The following is a 20,154-nucleotide window of genomic DNA, read 5'->3' on the forward strand; positions in this document are numbered from 1 at the left end:
GTCCTAATCTTCTTTTCCTAAAATAATTATTTAGAATACTGTTGTACTACTGTGAAAGTACAGATTTATTTATCCTTGTAGTAAAATGATGACAGTTAACTGGACTGAGAAGAATTGTGATGTAGCTATTATCACTGCTAGAAATATATACTACAACAGTCCATGAGGATACTTTGTCTGCATTTACAGTCCTTGTATAGAGCAGGAGGAGTTACAAATTAAAAGCCATTTAAGAACAACATTTTGAGTCAAGTAAGAGATATCTAAGATTGGTAAGCAGTTTATTTCAATTTTTCTTACTTTTTCTAAAGAGACATTTTATGTCTAAAAATCTAATTCATTACATTATGAAAAATTTAGTAACTTCAGCTTCTTGTAGTTAACAAGAAAGAATATTTATTCCACTATTTTTAAAAAAATCAGAACAAAAGCCTTAATTTCAGTTTAAAAAAGGGTGCTCAGCATGGCCTGATGGATTGTTAGGGACTCACTGAGACACTTTATCCTGCAGCTCACTCCCTGGGACTTTTCTGAAAATCTTTTAGAACAGAACTCTGGGTTGAATTACAGAACCCTTGTATCTCCAAGACGAGTCCATGGGATTGGAGGAGGAGCTGCCAAAAGAATTGTAATGAGAAGACTGCTGCAGTTGCTGCCATCGGAATCTGTTTGGACTGCAGCATTGCTATAAGCAGCCTGTAAGAAAGATAATGGCCAAAAACAGGCTGCATGAGTTGCTGTGGTGAGAGCAACCCCTGGGCGTTCCCTTCCCCTAAAGGGTGGGATGTCACACCCAGATACTGTCTTCCCTATGCAGTCATCACACTGGACAGCAAGACAACTTGGTAAAAAATGTGCCAATATCTAGAGGGCAAATCAGAAGCAAAAATGATGTTTCCAGGAAATAGCATCTGAAATGGACCTATTTATTTACACACAGTTGCACTACACACAGTTGTGTGATCTATGGCCCTTTCCTGCTGTTGGAAGAAAAACTTTAGTCTGACTGTTCAAAAGTTTGGCACTACCATTTTATAATTCAGTTTTATTCATAATAATGACGATGTGAAAAACAAAGCTATTTATTGAATTGTTCTGCTTTCTCTGGATTATGAGTATCCTAACATTAATGTATAATATACTTGTATATTTTAATATATAGATATACCAGTGTTTGCTTATAGAATCCCTTGGGTTGAAAGGGACCTTAAAGATCACCTAGTGCTAACCCCCCTGCCAATCTTTCACTAGACCAGATTGGTCAGAGCTCCATCCAACCTGGCCTTGAACACCTCCAGGGATGGGGCATCCACAGCTTCTCTGGGCAACTTGTTCCAGTGCCTCACCACCTTGCAGCAAAGAATTTCCTCCTAATATCTGATCTAAACCTACTCTTAGTTTCAGTTTGAATTTATTCTCCCTTGCCCTGTCACTACATGCCCTTGTAAATATTATCTCTCCATCTGTCTTGTAGGTTCCCTTCAGATACTGGAAGGCCACAATTAGATTACCCTAAAGCCTTCTCTTTTCCAGGCTGAACAAACCAAATTGTCTCAGCCTTTCCCCATAGGAGAGGTGCTTCATCGCTCTAATCATCTTGGTGGCTTCCTGTGGACTCACTCCAAAAGGTCCATGTCTTTCTTGTGCTGAGGACCCTAGAGCTGGATGCAGTACTCCAGGTGGGGTGTCACACAGGCAGAGGGGAGGAATTCCCTCCTTCAACTTACTGGCCACTCTGCTTTTGATGCAGCCCAGGACATGACTGGCTTTCTGGAAGTGCACGTTGCCGGCTCATGTCCAGCCTCTCATCCACCAGCACCCCGAAGTCCTTCTTGACAGGGCTGCTCTCAATCTGTTCATCCCCCAGGCTGTACTGATACTGGGGGTTGCCCCAATCCAGGGGCAGCACCTTGCACTTGGTCTTATTAAACTGCATGAGATTCCTACAGGCCCAGTTCTCAAGCTCTTTCATTATATTATTGAAAACATTTTTCTATGTTTCTATTCTACTGGAAAAAGGTAGGTAAAGTAGATGAGGGAGAGAGTGAATGAATTCTGCTCTAACAGGAATTTTAAATGCACAGTCTATAGCAGAAGCATGAAAAAATCCTGCATTAGATTTTAAATCTTACACATGGAGAAGATATAGAAATATGGAAGGTAATGAAGCAAAATGGAAATGCAAGTCCGCCCTATTTTTTATATGGCATTTCATCTCAGATAAAGAAATACATAAGTGAGATGTGAAAATTCAGCTAAAATTACTATTAATAGCTAGTAATTACTTAAAAAATTATGGTAAATTAATGTAACTCTGGATTTTATTTTATAAAGTTTTTTGTTTAATGTTTAAACTATTATATCATACTGTAGATGGGGAGCAAAAGGCCTGTTGAAAGGAGATGAAGACAGAGCAACCTAGAAAAGGAAAAAGATTAAAAATTCATCTCCATTCTTTGTTACACTGAGTACCAGTCTTTGTGCCTTAATGCACAAAGATCTTAATTAGTTTACTTACACAGTTTATAGTGATCTTCTGTTCTCTGTCTTTGTTACTTGTAAGTCTACTTGTATAACTAGATCAGCCAATACATCTTCCTACAAGTTCTGCCTCAGAACTACCACTGATTTTTCATATGATGGGTTTTACAGGCTAAATGTTTCATACATTTATTGATACATTATGCACTCCTTCAAAATAGTAAACTGACTTTCTTAATGTCCTTTCTGATTTTATAAGCATATAGGTATTAGTCTTTTTTCAAATTCTTTTAAGTAGTCCATATCTCAATGTCAAGCAGAATTTAGATGAAGATGTTACAAAAGACTTTGCAGTTATACAGACCTCTACACCAAACGTGTCTGGTGTCCATGCATTCTGTTAACATCATGTAATACAGAATTTTGATAAGAATTATCAATCTCTGTTTCTATTGCTATGTCTAAAATTAATTACTTAAATTTAAAGAAATTATGTCAGTAATACCCAGATCCTCCAAACTCAGGAAAATTGCTCACATGAAACTGAGAATAATGATCAGTCAAGGACTTAGAGGTTTTCTTCCATCTTCCATGCCTTTTCTCTCTTAGAGCATTTAAAGAGATACTAAGTATAAAACAAGATAAACAGCAAGAGAGAAAAACAGGAGAGCAGGAGAATATTAAGACCACTATCAATTCTGCACAGTAAATGTTGGGCTGGGGACAGCGCAGAGGGCAGGACTGTGTCAGCTGAGCTTCAGATTGGTTCAAACCACCCAAGCTACAGCCACAACCTGGTGCTTCATGTGGCTCTCCCAAAGCCTGACACAATTGCTGCATACTTGATTCTATTATTATTTTCAATAAATTATGCAAAATTTTCTTGATGTGAGGTTCTTTGTTCTGAAAAAGCAGTAGAAAGATTGTTTTCTATTCAGTTTAGGCACTTTGCTGTTTTGTAGAATGCGTCTTTTTGTCCTGTTCGTGTTTATCTAGTTTGTTACTACAGTCATCTGAAAAGGAAATATGAATAGATATGGGGTCAGGAAGTCTTGAGCCCTGCCATATGACAGTGATAGGAAATTAGATCACCTTATTCTGGCTTAATATGTGTTTTCTTCAAGGCTGGTTTTAAAACCTACTTCACAAGCTCTTAAACACCTTGAGAACAGAACTGGAGTGAGTTGTAGGTGTGACTTCTGTCTGTGATGAAATGTAGGTCAAAAAGGGTGTGGATTATTAAATGTGCTTTAAACTGTAAGGAATGGTTGTCCTTTTGTATAATTAGTGCACTGACTGCCCTGAAAGTTGCTATGACAGGTTTTAAGGGCTTTTCTGAGGCACCAGAGTGTTGTTGGTTTTATGAAGTAAAGAGGCTTGTAACATTATAATAGCTGATTTCTTCTAGAGATTTTGAAGTTGTTCCCTTAGATGCAGTGTTACAGCCTGTTGAGAGAGACTATCCTTATGAGATCCACCCAGCATTAAAACACTTCTGCCAGCAAACTGGCTGTCTCATTTGCACATCACAATATGATGATCCCTTTTTTGTATAAAAATATTAATGGGCACATATTGATGTATGTATTTTACCTAGAAACACTCTTGGGTAAATAACCAATATGCATTTAATTATCAGCTATCCAGTCCCTCAACAGGGGAATGTCCACTGGGCTGATCATCAGAAAGTAAGAAACAAGTCTTTACAAAAGCCTTATTTGAGACTGGGGGTTTATGGACCGTGTGGTGAATTTGAGAGACTGACTGACTTCCAGTTTTTGATCATTTCTCCAGGGGTAGATATCGAGATGAGTTTCTTTGCTCAAAAAGCTTGAAAGTTTCTTCACACTTCCTAGAGTTTACTACAAATATAGGTACATATAAAGCAGTATCATTTTCTGCAGGCTTGTGAGATTACCTCTGGTTTTATAAAGTATTATTTTTACTTCTGGAGTTTTAATTATTCAGTATTATTCCTAGCATCTCAATACATGGTCTAGCCTGACACCCAATGCACCATCCTTTTCCTATTAATTTGGTCCTTGTCTTCTAAATTTTTTTGGGATGTTGTTTAGAAGTAAAGTATGAGATTCCTGTTTTATGTTCACTTTAAAACTAAACTTTTCATATGTCCTATTAAAATCTTGAGTAATTAAATAGTAGCTATGATCAGTAACCTTATATTCATAGGACTGTTACAGCTTGGTGACCCTTGTTTATTACAGAGAAGTGTAAGTTGCTGTTAATATTAACAAATAAATAATTAGATAAATCTGATTAAGTATGTTTAGTTTAAAAGGTACCATGAAGCTGTTCATAATGGTATATTTTTTGTTAGTGACCAACAAAACTGTTCTTGAAAACATGGTTTCATGTTTATCCACCATATGTAGTTAACCAAATCTCAAATAAATACGCACATAAATAAATAAATAAAGAAGACATAACCATAGAAATTATTAGAACAATGACCAACTAGTCCTGTGATTGAACATAAAAATAGATGTAAATTTAAATGTAGGAAACTTTGGTTCAGTGTGATCACTTTGCCCCAGTTATTTTGTCATGAAATGAAATTTAGAATTGCTGTAGCTTTCAGCTTTCCCTTCGAGAAATTTTGTCTTGCTGGAAATCACCAGTGCTGAGGTAGCTTCCTTCCACCTGTTTTTTAAATCCTAGGATTATAAGAGCAGGTTGGTGTAGAGAGTCCTAAAGACTCCGTGTCTCTTTCCTTACGTAGATCTTCTTTTTATGATATTAATCTATATTAAGCCTAGAAAATCAGGGGAGCCATGACCCATCAGTTGCTTCTGACCTTTGCACCTGATGATTAAGCATAGCGGAGATGCAAGTCCGGAGCTCACTACGGGAAATGTCAGGCAGTAGGGCAGAAGACATTGCTCTGTGTTAAATCACAGATAAAGATGGGAATGATTGCAGTGCCCTTTGTCTACAGGTATGCACACAGCCCTGTAATTGAAAAGGTGTCTGTAAGCTTCATCTAAGCCCTTAGTATTACAATATGATTTTCAGGAAACTTTCTTCCTAGGGGAGATACCAGTGAGTTTGTTGTTGACTTTATGATATTTTATAATATATTGAAAAGATAAACAAATGCTTTTTGCGTGGTCTACATTTTTAAATATCAAACTGAAAGTTAAATGTGTTGGGATACTTTGTTGTTGCTTGTTGTCTGTAATAGTCAGCTTTTCAGTAAATGTTTTTGGAAATACACACAGTGATGTGATCTGCAGCTGATTTCCCTGTGAAGGACAACTTTCCCCATGGTGCTTGTTTAAGATTACTCATCACAGCTAAATGGCCAACTGTAGAATGACCCTTTAACTTGGGTGCAGAAAAAAAAAATGGTATCTTTGTATTTCTAAGGTAATTTGACTAAACAAACTTCTTAAAGGCTTGGGAATAAGAAGAATATAAACTCCTGCAGGTTTGCAGTCTCTGTAATTCCAAAAATAAGAAAAATAACAAAAGTGGGGACTTGTGATGGGAACCTGGCCTAAATGTTACTGACTTTCTGAATATCAAAGATGCTTAGAAGCATTTCATACTTTCTTTATATGTACTAGTAAAAATATATATAGTATTCCTTAACAAGTTAATAATGAGTTAGACAGTCTTGAAAATTTCCTTCAAGTGTTTTTGCCCGTATTACCTAAACAAATCTCACACATATAGCAGTACTGTCGCAATATATAGAGAGATGAAAATTATCCCAGAACACGTTAGCAGAGATTGTTCTGGTTTGGAACGATCCGAGGCTGGTGCGGTGCGAATGGACAGCCCGTCCGATTTCCAAACAGTTAACTCGGCCCTCCTGGGCGCGGGCCGTGCTCCCGCCGCCCAGCGCTCCCGGTCCCTGGGTGCGGCCGGAGTCTCTGATAAGTACCTGTGTGCACCTCACTGCAGTAGCTGTGCAGAGCAAGGACAGTGGTAATATGAAACCAGTCTCGTTGGTTTTTGTTCGTGGCCCTGGAGGCTGAAATCTGCATTCCAGATGAAACCTGCAGCAAATCGGAAGAGAGCCTCTTTTTTTCCTGCTTTCCTCGTCTTCAAGGGCGCTCACCCGAGTTGGCTCTGCCCGGCCGGGCACTGGGGGCTCTGAAGAACTTCAGGAGAAGGCATTGGAAACTTCAGATTCGTCACCTCGGGTTTCCATTTGACATATTTTGGTGGTTATGGATTTACAAAAGAAGTTCTTTTTCCGTATGGAAAGACTATGCAAAAGAATCCGTCAGGAGTTTTCTGCTGAAAGCCACTCGGCGCTGGCGCACCGGGACAAGGAAGTAGCGAGCGGCTGCGCGGCGCGGCCGGGCGGGCGGCTGCTGTAGGCCGACGGGCGCTGCGGGTCGCGCGTCGGGAGCGGGGGCGCGCAGCCCGTCGGGCGAGGAGCCCGCGGGGACCGTTGGCCGAGTTTCAGCTGAGACTGGCGCTGGGACAAACCCCTTTTTGCGAGAGAACAGGTTCCAGGCGCTGCCGAGAACTTTTTTTTTACGGTGGGTCTCTTTGCTGGTCCCGCGTAGAGTTCGGAACACCGACGGCCGCGGCCGGAAGGAGCGCGGGGCGGCGGGGCGGCCCGGCCGCGGGGCGGGCGGCTTGCGCGGGCCGGGCCGGGCCGGGCCGGGCCGCCTGTTGCAGCCGGTCCCACCGGCTGCCTGAATGCGCGTAGTGAGGGTTCAGCAGTCAGCAGCACTGCTAGAAGCGAACCTATTCTGCGCTTCACGCAGCATGGAAGAAGATAATGGCGTGCCCGATTGTAGCGAGCTTTTACACATGAAGAGTACAGCAGAAACTGAACTTGACCCTTTCACCACATTTTCTGTAAAAACACTGTTTGGATTTACAACAAAGTTTGAATCTACAGGTTCCAAAGAAGAAACAGTGCTTAAAGCATTTCAGCCTTTGCACAGCAATATAAACACTCATGCTAACACCTGGCATGAGAGGAATGATAATGGTTGTAATGACGACTCAGAAAATCAGCAGAGCATGAATAGTACCAGTGGCCGAGCTGACCCAATGTCTAGCAGGCAAGCAGGCCTGGAGCTGGAGTTAGCTGACCAAAACGAATTACTTCTTCAGCATTTAAGGTTTGTACAGACTTCTTTGTCTGAATCGGACAATGATGACAAGGATGCTATTCTCGTACAAGGTACTTTGGTTCATACAACAAGTGACACAGAATCGGACACAGAGAGTAAAGACCTAAACACGGATGAAAACAATACAAGCAAATATGGGCGAAATAATGCTGCTTTGTCTGCTGCGGCTTTGGACAGTAGCAGTCAAAATAAGGAAGATTCAGAATCAGAAGAGCACAGCAACAGTGATGACGCTGTGGATGCAGATGACATTGAGTTATATCCACAATTTTCTAAGCAGCTCCCGAACGAGCTGGATAGTATTTTAGAGCATGACTCCAATGGAAAAGACAAAATGTTAATGGATGAGCAATTCAGTTGCTTACTTGCTACAGGGGAATGCCCTCAAGAACTTTCAGATGAAGAACAAAGACCTTCAGTTGATAATATATCACTCCAAAAACCAGCACTGGCTGAAAAGACTTTCCAGCTGCCTGCCTTCTTTAGTGGACTACGTGTGAGGAAAAAGGGACTAACCACGGAAGATGTGGAAACTGTTACAGAAATAAAACCAAGGGAGAATGATTTAGCTCTGCTTAAATTACGACAGCCTGTTAAGAAATCCAGTATTGCATCAGGTTTGACCATTAAAAAAAAATCATCTGAACCTAAAGCAAATCCGACTTTCCTGGAACAGCTCTCGCACTTGTTAAACATAGATGTCTCCAAGAATGAAGGTAGAACTGAGGACTCTGGTGAGGCATCTGGGGAGACCGAGGACAGTGATGAAGCTCAAGAGAACAAAGCCTCCAGCAAAAGAGAACCACGATTTCCCTCTGAGGAGATAAAATCAAGCCCTGCTGAATCTGCACTGGATGTCTTTAAAGCTTTATTCACACGGCCTCCCAAGAAAGAAACAACTGCAGATACTTCAGAGCTGGAAGCCATAAAACGCAAAATGAGAAATGAAAAAGAGTCCTTGAAAGCTGTATTTGAAAGGTCAAAATCAAAACCTGGGGATGGACCGTCAGACAAATCTGTAGGTTGAATTGTTTTTCCTCCTTAGATCTGGAAGTAGAAGTATAAAAAAATAATGTCTTGTTTAAGTATTATTGGTGGAGATGTCAGGATTGCCCTCTTCTTTTGGCAGTCTCAGATTTTGAATTCCCAGCCGAGGAAATCTTGGGGCTAATTTGTCAAAGGTTTTGATGATCTACAGTTGTAGCAGAATTCGGCTGCAGCTGACAGTGACAGTTAAAGCCTTTCAGTTAGAAGTGAGAACTTAAAGATCAGTTTCTGATTTTAAAAAGTCTCTACGTAACAGTTCCCTAGATGTTAAGTATGGCTTTAAATTGGTTTGGTGCTGCAGATATTTACTGTAGTATTATTTAATAGTTTCTCAGTTCACTCAGTTTTCTTTCATTTAGTTTTTTAATTTTAAAAGTAATTCTTCATTTTACCTGTAGAAATAATTTTATGATAAGAGCTGATACAAGAGGTTGTCAGTGATTTGCAGCTCAGTTTGTTCAAGACATAGAATATGAAGTGGTTTTTTTTCTTGTTTACCTGCAAATACCTGGCTTTGCAAATATTGATAAGAATTTAACGTTATCCAAGTTTAATTTAGTGATTTCAATTCAGCAACTCAAGTTATGGATTAATATAAACATTTACAAGGTTAATGTTCTTAGGCATATGGAGATGTAGTTAGTATATTATTAAGAAATGAAAAAAATCTATGCTAAGTTTTCATACAGTCATAAATGAATTTGAATGTGATTTGAACTCTTTAATTAAATGAGTAGCCCTTGGATTGGCATTCCCCTAACCCAAAATTCTTACAGCTACATCTTTGGCAAATGTAATCAGCCGAGTAGACTGTTGTTGGTGAAGCGGGAATTACCTGAATGATTGAATTTGCAGGATTGTACCCTAAACCTGAAGCTCCTTAAGTTTAAATGCGGTGTTGGTTGTACTATCTTTTAAAATTTTTATTCTTACATAAAATTAAAAACATTTAAAAAATCTTGACTGACACTTGAGTAGACTGATAATACCAGTTTGTAGTAAATTACCTATGGGGAGTAGAAAAGAGGTACTCATTGGCTGTGGCATGTACAGCAATTGCAGTCTGAGTGTGCCCTTCCCACTCCTGACTTGCTTCTTCCTGCTTACACCAGTCCCTGTGCTGTGCTGGCGTCAGCGTTTGTGTGGCTCACAGCAAACCTATTTGGGAAGCTGTCATTGCACACACTGAGGGAAGAGGCACAGGAGTCAGCAGGAGTGGCTTTTATAAGTGTCTTCTTAATGTCCAGCCTAGTGCAAATATGTATTTTCTCAGGGCAAAGCCAGAGTCAAAGGATCTTGCCTTTCCTTTTCCTTACTCATGTGGGCCGTTTAAGGGGCCACTTCTGTACAGGGTTTCACTGTTGCTGCAGTTGTGTCTATGCAATTACTCCAAGTAACATGTTGTAAATCTGGTAACAGAAATGTTGGAGATGTAAAAAAACCCCACGAAACGTAAACCTGTAAAAGAACGCTTGTTTAGTGTGTTGTTCCCTTCCCCCCTTCTCCTTCCCCCCAAATTAAGGACTTATTTTAGCATTCCAGTTGACAGTGCAGTTCCATTAACAGCTGCAGGAGCACTTTGATGTGGCAATATTACCTGGTATGTGGACTGAGCACTCTGCTGGGGGTGGGGCAGGAATTTCATAAACTAGCTCTGGTTTCAGAAAATTATATTGTCAGATTACGTCTCAGGTGAATTGCACTAATGTTTGCTTCTAAGAGGAGCACAAATGGGTCTTTTCATTCTGGAATAAAGATACAGGAAAAAACCCTAGTATTCTTCACCACCTGTGTGGTTTGCCAAAGGATAGACAGCTCTCCACAGTGATGCGAACAGTTCCAACGTATCCTTGTATGTCACATGCATTGTTATTTTCCTCCTCAAAATTATCCCTTCCAACCAACTGAGCACTGTTTCAATTAGTAGAATGAGACAAATAACCATTCTGGAGTACGTGTGTAGAGCTGAGCATGGAAGTTGCTGTTTTGGAATCAATTGATATTGCAGACTTTAATTTTTTTCTTGCGTAATTTTAACAGCCTGACCTGAGTCCCTCAGAGCAAGATGACAAGACTCCAGGGAGACTCCAGACTGTCTGGCCACCACCAAAAGCAAAGCACGAAGAAGTAAAAGTAGGATTAAAGTACACAGAAGCAGGTAAAACAAAGAGGTGAAGCATCTGCAGAAATTAGTTTCTGACATTTTTAATCTTGTTTAATACAGAGATGGTGATAAGTCACAGTATTTTCTTATCTGGAAAAACAGACCTTATGTTTTGGATATGTGGCTTGCTGCTAATTTTTAAGCATCTGATTTTTAAATGTAAATGTCTAAATCTCTGTTGAAATCTACATACTTGCCTGTACAAATTCATGAGGAAAGAAGTGGTTTTTTTGATAAATTAGGTTATCCATTTCCTGTGGGATTTTGTTCAAGCACCAACAGATTAGTGCGTGCATGGAAACATGACTGCCTTTTCCAATGCCTTAGAACTGCTGAACTGTGGTCTGGCTGCCATGTTTTCTTCAGGTACTGTCCATAATGAAAACAATAAATACCATTGTTGCAACGTGTGCGTGAACAGATCACTTTTATAGCTAGTCACGTATATTGTCCTATAGAAATGTATGAAAGGGTATGTGTGAAGTGCAATGCTAATTATCAGGTAAGCTTTCCACAGAAAAATATTTACTGGTTTTTATGTTATTTAGATGCTTGCATAACATATTTAGAAGGCAGAAAGTGATTATTTTAGCCACCACAACTGTTTCCAATTTACATTCTTAAATATAAATCAGGAAGTTCTTGTTATTCAGAAATTAGCTGTAAACTGTGGAATTGTCTGAAATATTAAAGTGAAAGACAAGAGACCGTCTGTTCTTCATGTGCCTGGAGACTTTAGAAAATACTACCTAGGAAGGATTAAGTGGGATTAAAAAAAACCCTTTTATATACTACTTTGCTGTGAGAAATTGTACAGGGTAATGTTGTATGATTCTTTCCAATTCCTTCTGACCTTGTGTATGAGAAACTGTACTCCTATTTGCTCTGCTGCCTTGTTTGTTTAGTCTTTCTCCCTCTTCCTTCAGTTTTCTCTGCCTTAATCTTCCTCTTTTTGTAAAGTGGGCATAATACTGGAAATGTAAAAGTTGTTGGAAGATTGAGAAAACTTGGTTTTAACAAGAACAACATGGTTCTAATATAGACAGAATTGAATTTACAGTGCATCTGATTGGTCTGAAGTGTGGGAGTCTATCACTTAGATGACTAGGACAGGTATTCAGCTGTTGACAAGGAGCATTACAGGCTGTTCATGTTACTCTTAGATTCTTATTATAGGCTATATACTTGCTGTATTTAATTTTACCCAAATAAATATTTTTCCTCTTAATTACTGTAATCTTCTGTGGCAAAAACATACACTTAAAGAAAGAAAGAAAAAAACCCTGAATTAACAAAAGCTCCAGATTCTACTAGTAGAGAAATTAGGTCATGCTTTCTTGAAATATAAATAGGAAGGATAGGCTGGCTTAGAGCCCATGTAAATTGTTACTCTTGTTAACTGTGATATTTTGGGTGGCAGTGTCATCAACATGTTGATGGTTTGTTTGCTAAGTCAAATTTTTATAGACCAGATTCTGCAGTTCATTAGTTGCTCCAGCGTCTGGCAGATGGATTTGAATGAAAACAAACCGCTGGTGATTCAGCTGGGAGGAGACATGCTTTTAAAGAAAATAGACAAAGACTATGTTTGCAACGTATGTTAAGAGTGCAGTGAAGTTATAGGTTACCTCAGAGATTAGCAGGTGTGCTTCTTTCAGCTATTCGTGGATTCCCAGAAAGCAGTTGCGGCAGCGAGGACACTGCAAGCAGTTGGAAGTTGCGCGTGAAGGATCAGTTACATTGGCCTTTCTGAGTGGTTAGGTGACTGTTTTAAAGCACTGTAAAAACTGCAAGTAAAGAAAGGTGCTGGTTGTGAGTAGTGAACAGGTTTTGTATTCAATGTTGGTTTTATTGCTGGGGGTTTGTGGCGTTTTTCTGGTGAATATGAAAATGGCAATGCAGCAAAATTTCTGAATTCAGTGTCTTCTTTCTGACAGCAGTTGGTACCTTTGAAGTGCATGTGTATACTGGCATTTCCCTTCATGGCCCTTCCCATCCAGACACCAGTACTTTAGGAACTTCTTGACCCCTGAAGTGGACTTCTTAAAACTATGCAATAACGCAGCATTAAACTGACTGGTCTCAAACAGAAACCTTATTTCTTACCTCAGTGTCTTGTCTGGACAACTAAGATAAAATGAAAAGTTCTTGATCTCAGAAGAGAGTTCAAAAATTGTGTGTGGCAGGGATGTTTGTGATTCTAGTCTTTCTCCACTGATATTTCTGAATAGATGAATATCTGTAACATAAAAAATACCAAATTGGCTTCTTTTAACTTTCAGTCAACTCTGTATGTTACTGTTTTCATTTCTGTGGTTAAGAGTTTAATCTGCTGAAACAATAGGAATTTATATAAAAACAATAATAAGAGGATGAATTATTAGGTAAGTATTCATTTAGCACAGCTTTATTTTAGGCTTAGACAAAATATATGTCACAAATGTGATCACATCCAAGGATAAATCTGTTAATTTGTCTTTGTACTTCTAATAGGGTACAAGAATATGTACATATTTTATGAGGTAGCATAGATTTTTTTTTTCATTTGTCACAATAAAATAGGATTTAAGTAAGACTGAAAACTTGAAAGTTGGAATACTGTAATCTTTTTTGCAATTCTACATTGTGTCTGATTTGCTTCCTTCATCACCATGCACTATGACCACTATGGCAGGAAGGTAGGGATATTGAGGGAAAGGATTCCTGGCTTTTTGATCTTTTCTCACCTCCTTACCGTGTTTTTCCTCACTGTTCTTGTTGCCTAGTGGAAGCAAGAAATTCAGGCTTAATTTGGCCTACGCAGCAGACATAACAATGATTCATAGCAGCTTGGAGGAGTAGCTGACTCCCTCCTGAGGCTCGTAGTCTACCTTGATGTGTGGGAAACAAACTGAAAAGCAAATGGACATAGCAAGGAACAAGTGTGTGGGATAGCAAGGAACAAGTGTGTGGGGCTGACTAGGCCTGTTAGGAATATTAGAAGTGAAAGAAATTCATGAACAAATACAACTCTGCAACAGGTTTTTTCATGCATTTGATAAAACCTTGTGTAGTCATAGTTTTGTCACCTTCAACACCCGAATCCTGGGTTGTAAGTTTTGAATTAAAAGGATGATGTTACAGTATTTTGGTTTATCTTATGTTTTCTTAATCCTTTAATTCCTCTGTTTCCATAGAGCATAGACTGTGTTGTCAGCTGGCTCTCTAATTAAGACAAGCTGCTTACATGGTTCTTTAGAGAAACTGGAACTTGTTTGAAGTATGTCTAAAATAGCTGAAGTCCAGAAAGTCTGTAGTATATTTATATCCTGGAAGACTGAAAAAAAGGTTATTTTAATATATAGTTTTTCCATGAAAATCCATGTAATCCAAGACATCTCTCTGCATATTTTTCTGGTCGTAAAGTTTTGTTCATCCGCCTTCATTAAAAGTTTTTTTTTTTTTTCCTCCATAATTCTTAGAGAGATTTCTCTAATTTTAAAGCATTAAATCTGACAGAAGGGTAGATGTGTCAGTTCTTACATATGGTGAAAATATCAAGCCAGGTAGAGGAGGCAAATTCATGTCTATACTGAGCAAACTCATCTGCAATACTACATCACATGGAATCCATGTATATCTCAGCTGCTGTGTACACCCAGGTCAGCACTTGCTGACTCCCATGTCCAAGGAAAGGAATTTAGACATGGGTTCTGCTGCTCGTAAAACTACTTATGTTTGAAGAACTGTCTCCACATTAAGGTGGTGTACATATACAGATTCTGTGATTCCTATTAAAAATGTGTTTTTAGCCATCAGCATCAAACTAGTCCTCTTATATAAATAGAGAGTTTAGTCCTTTGCTTAGCAAAACAGAAGTGTAAAAAGTAATAAGAGAGAGAAAAGTATTTGACATTCCTCCTGGAGAAAATGTTTTTTTAAAAAGCCACTTGAAACATTAATTCCTTTAGTGTTTTTTTTCTACTACATGTTTTCTTGTTAATTCGTATGTCTGTATTTAACATTTAAAAACCTCTTTCTCTCACAGTCTGTATGTTCATCATCCTTAAATCTGCAGTGAGGTAATGGTGCCACAATGTCTATTACAGTCTGTGATGAAGTAAGCACAATTTTCAATTAATTTAAAAAAAATAAGAAAATCAGGAGGTGACTGAGAAAGCTCTTATTAAACAAAAAATGGCCAGGTAAATGGTGAATGAAATACAAAATAGTGGCAGAAGTTTATAGCTAAGTCTCAAATATATTAAATCCTTGGCTCCCTGTGCTCTTCATTCACAGCAAGAAAATCACTTTATGGTCATGATGTAAATGCAGGGAACAACCAGCTAATGTGAAAGAGAGGCATAATGGTCAGAACAAAGAGATGAAAGATACCAACATGATTTATCTTTCTTAACTAAACTTCCTTTGTGGCCTTGAACAGTTTGTGTTTGTCTCTAAAGATTAAAAAAAAAAATAGTAATTTATTTGATTTCATTGTGGTATTTGGGGTTTAGTTCCGGGATTCTACTATAAATTTTATTGTAATGAATGAGATAAAGTAGGGCTACAGCAAGCAGGGTATTATGCTTTGGTTGAAGATAGTGTTTTTACAATTTAATGGTGAGTGATCAATTTGATGTGATCTCAAAGTGCAGGTGAGCTGCATAAAGGTGTTGTAAATTATTTTACTGCCTATATTGTGTAGCATGACAGGTGTATTTGGCCATGTTATGTCAATGTTTCATATTCTGACAGATGCATCATCATGTTTTTGAGACGTTGAGGTTTTTATGACAAGCCAGACTGTTGTAGTCATACTATATTCCTCTGGAGTAACAATGACATTTGCTCTCCTTCTTTGTGCTAGCTAAAGCTGTAACTTTATGTATTTAGAAGGTATTGGGTATAGTGCTGCTTGGAAATCTCTACAGTCTCACACAAATGAGCTGTACACTGCATTACAGTACCTGTGCTGATCACTGCAGTAGCTGCTGTTCCAGATATCTTGCAGCACTGTCTGCTAAGATGTACTTTGAAAATATATAAAAAAAAACCAACTCAAAACCAAGCAAGCAACAAAAGTTGCCTTTGCTTTTCTTTCCCCACCTCTGCTGACATCGACATTCATACTGTGCCTCTTGAGACAGGAACAAAAAGATAGGCACCTGTTGATGAAGATTGCTGTTAAGATGCTCGTGTTCCATTTTCAGTCCTTTTGCTACTTTCTAGAATGACTTCAGGAAAGTTTTGAGACATTTTTTACAGTATACAAAATCATTCTGGATGCCTATATGTGTGTAGCCATAGGTACCAGCGAGCTTAAGGATTCACATACAGAACAGCTTTGGTCCACTCAAAGTAGCAACTTCATTCTAAGGTTAATTTTTTTCCTTATGAGAAGATTAATCTGTTACCTGAATATGAGGAGGGCAAGTTCTGTGAATTATTTCTTTTACTGTGGTTTTTATTTTGAAATGTAGACCCCACTATGGACGTGACCAATCTGATGTTGAAAAGGCCCAAAACAGTCAGAGGGTTTTACAAGATGATTCCTGTTATATAATTGAAACACAGTGAAAGAGCAATTGTGTACAGCACAAGAAGAATGACTTTGTATTTTATTTCCATGGTTCTATTTCAAAATATATGAGGCCCTTTGTGTAACAGAGATGCCTCTGAGTTTTACTGAATTCCCTTTCCTGTTCTCCAGTCTTGCTGTTCATGTGTTCTGAAGTACTGTTTGGCCCAGCATTTGAACATGAGAGATTTAGATACTATTCTAAATGAAACCCTGGATCTGAACACGCTAATGCTTTCTAAAAATTTGCACCTGCGTTTTTGACTGCCTTTTGGGTTTCTTTTTAGATAAATTCAATATCAGCCCTGCCAAGATTGCCCCCTCTGCTACAGCACAGACGTGTACTCTTATCTGTAAAAAAACAAACTCAATTTATTGTGCATTTCTTAGTTTTACATATGTCTGTGTTTTAAGTGTGATAGCAGTTCTAAACTTGAGAATTGCTGAGACTATATGGGGGAACCGGTGTGTCTCTGTGTGTGGATCTGTATTGTGCTTTCATTCACTCACATGCCCACCCCCATATGACTGAATATGCACGTATACTGTGTGTATGGTATACATGGACTCACAATGTATACTTACTATATATAGTATATAGTGATTGCGAAGGTGTTACAGTTCTAGAATAATAAGTACTTTGTATTTTAAATTTGTGCTTAATTAAGTCAGTAGAGTCTGTAATTCATCAAAGAAATTCTGTAATTAATCTGTTCCTCATGTTTCCTAATAAGGTGTTATTTGTTTACCATATTGCATTGGAGAATGTAATCGTGTAATAGATCAGATTTGTAAATACAAAGTAGGATGTTTATTGAGAAAGAATCAATGTTGACTGTCCGCGGCAGCAGTACCTCTGATGTGGCCTTCCTGGGAGGGTGAAAATGGCAACTGAATCTATTAGTTTCTACTGTCAGGTAAATGAACTGTAACTGTAACCTCTCACAGCTGAGGAATGGTCAAATAGATAAGTTACTCAGGTGATTGCTTCTGAATAGTGCTTCATACTTCTTTGTTGTCAGAAAGAGGAGTAACTGTTTTCTTCATTTCCATAACAGAGAATCAAGGGTGTTGGTTTTTCTGTAGGAAGCTGGTTTTCTGTGCATATAGTTCTGTTATTTTCAGGGAATTCAGTGAGTGTGGTGAAGAAAGTTCATTTCGTTTAGTAAGTTTACTCTAATATCCTCTGTATTATCTTAGCATCCAGACGGTATTTAGATACTGGACTATTGGCTTGTTTAGGGCTGTTTATTCTCCACAAGTCCCTCTCCATCTGTTTCCCTTCCTCACGTCTACCATATTTTCATTGTACCAGAATCTTAAAGGTGCTGAAAATATTTGAAATTTTAGGTTTGGAGGGTTCTTCCTTCTCTTAAAAGTAAAACAAAAACCAAACAAACAAGAACCCCCCCCTCCCCAAAATTGAAGATGTCTGCTCATTTCCCAGTCTACAGAATTGACATCCTTACATATGATGAATTATGGGGCTGTAAAAGAAAAGAGTTCAGGTTCAGTGGGAAGTAAAGAAAGGAGGACAGATAGGAGTAGATGGAGTGGAGTGGGGGAATAAGGATTAGAATCATATATTAAAACTACATGCAGTACTGTTTTAGCCAATCCCCTATCCCTAAAAAGTAGGTAATTCTGTGAATTTCTTCGAGCATAAATAAATTTTATTTTACTACTTATAAAAGGATTTTTAAATGCAGATATGCTTTATAAAGACCATTCCAGGAATGAACAAATTACATGTTTTAAAAGTTGCTCATGTCTATGTTTATTGGAAGAAAATTTGCTGCTGTTTATGACTGCAGCATGAAAAAGCCTGGAAGGTCCAATCAATGCATCTAAATAAAAAGTAATAAAGAAGATGTAGCTGTGGTGAGTAGATTCCTTTCTGACACCTGGTGGTTAAAGATGAGAACGACATGGGGAAATAATGGAGGAGGAAACAAAGACTTACAGGAAAAGAGAATATTGAAAATGATGGGACCAAGGGTTACCATACTGGAAGAAAACATTAAGGAACTCTCACTATTATGAAATTTAATGAATCGGCTCAATTATAAGTTTATGATTTCCTTTATGCTACAGGGTGAGGTACATCTCAAGAGAGGTAGATTGCACTCAAGTTTTCCAGCTTTTGTTCTCTAATTACTTTTAAATTGTCTTAACATTATTTTGCATGTTTCCACATACCGACTTTAATATATAAGGCTTTTTACAAAAATGAGGTCCTGACCAGAAGTGGCTATATAGGTCATTTAACTTCAAAGCTTCTGCTTTCTACTTGAAGTTTTGAGGTCATGGCAGAGAAGGTTACTAAATTGCTTATGTAAAGTTTGAGGAGTAACCCATCTATTTGAAGTGTAAGTTATGGAGATTTCTGTGGGAAAGGTTTTCATATAAGATTTTATTTAAAATTATTCAAGTAGTTAAGTTGTTTTATTACCAGAGAAGAAAAGGAAATTCTTGCACAGCACAGTTTTGAGCACAACTAGAATAATACTGCATAATATTTGAATGTGTATACTTGCTTTTCACAACAGTTTTGAAAATGAAAATTTCCATTCAAAACATTGTGACCCTCTACATTCAGTATTCCCAGGGATGTAGCTTGAATTTTTTCGGGTCACCAGATTTACCAGTGAATGTTTGTACCTTTTCTTTTAGAAAGGGTCATGAACAGTGCAACTTGCTCAATATGACAGCAAAGATTTTCATGAGCATGTATTGTGTCTGTTTATAAACATTGTTGCTGCTCTGTTTTCAGACAAATTCTGTGTGATGATAAAACTGAACATATATTCAGCATTTCCATAAATTACATAGGTTGTCCAAGACATCAGCATTTTGTTTCATGTTTGATTTTCTATGCATTAATGAAAAGCGTGCATGCTGTAGTGTTATTTTGTTTGCAAAATAGCAAAGCATACCTCATACTTTATTTATCATTAAGAATATTTTATATGTTTTATATCTACCACGTGGTGGCATTTGTCATCTGTCATATATGTGAGCAATGTCTTTCACTGTTATTGTACAGTTTGTAACTTTTTTTTAAAAAATGCATGTTTTGGAAACAAAAAGCAAAACAGGGAATTCTTGGAAGTGTTCCTACCCCAAGCTTCTGTCTTCTAATCAGATTGTGTGGAATGAATCTCTCAGAAGAGTCTAAGCTTTCTGATCTGCTTTGGTCTCCTTGCCTTAACAAATAGCATGAGAATACAATAATGAGTAAACATGGTTGTTATTTCCAATTGAAAATCTTGAGGAATGAACAAAATAAATTTTTTCATCATTCTGCAGTGTGTAATATGCAATTCTGTGTATATGTCAAGCTGAGAGCTTTAAAGAAATATTTGCAAGTTTGTTTTCGTAGTATTACTGCATGTGGCCCAAGGAATGTCCATGGGCTTTTTTACATGGTAGGAATTTTTTTAAGTACTTGCTATTTGATTTTGATTTGGTTTGATAGACAGTGCTAATGTCTAGCAGCACTTCAGAAATTAGGCAGTTCACAAGCAGTTGATAATTTTTTGCAAGACAAAATTATGTAAGCAGGAGCTGAAAATAGCGACTGAGTTATATGTTTGTAGTAATGAATAAAAAGCATGCGGTCCGCCAGGCTCCCTCCTAGCATATGTAATTCAGGACTGTAAAATATACATTCCCTATGTGAAGCTTAAATACAATCTTACTTATGCTTTTGTCTCTAGCTCACCTAAACGTTTACAAGGAGGGACCACCAGGTGGGTGGAACAGTGTATGTACAATGTTGT

The 20,154-nt window shown here is 38.0% G+C and overlaps 2 protein-coding genes across 2 annotated transcripts in view; both read left to right on the plus strand.

The window, feature by feature from the left end:
• Window positions 1-691, plus strand: part of LOC108641288 (formin-1-like) — a 45,649-nt gene extending 44,958 nt beyond the window's left edge. Inside the window, exon 4 of the mRNA XM_018082120.1 lies at window positions 512-691. Within this exon, the coding sequence (XP_017937609.1) occupies window positions 512-691 (180 nt within the window). The remainder of the gene's footprint in view (window positions 1-511) is intronic.
• Window positions 692-7,124: 6,433 nt separating this feature from the next.
• Window positions 7,125-20,154, plus strand: part of LOC103758800 (formin) — a 126,553-nt gene continuing 113,523 nt past the window's right edge. Inside the window, exons 1-2 of the mRNA XM_008925092.2 lie at window positions 7,125-8,619; window positions 10,689-10,806. Coding sequence (XP_008923340.2) covers window positions 7,159-8,619; window positions 10,689-10,806 — 1,579 coding nt within the window. The 5' untranslated portion in view covers window positions 7,125-7,158. The remainder of the gene's footprint in view (window positions 8,620-10,688; window positions 10,807-20,154) is intronic.

The sequence above is a fragment of the Manacus vitellinus genome, unplaced genomic scaffold (assembly GCF_001715985.3).
Source record: "Manacus vitellinus isolate BGI_N305 unplaced genomic scaffold, ASM171598v3 scaffold_6_pilon, whole genome shotgun sequence".
NCBI classification, from domain to species: domain Eukaryota; kingdom Metazoa; phylum Chordata; class Aves; order Passeriformes; family Pipridae; genus Manacus; species Manacus vitellinus.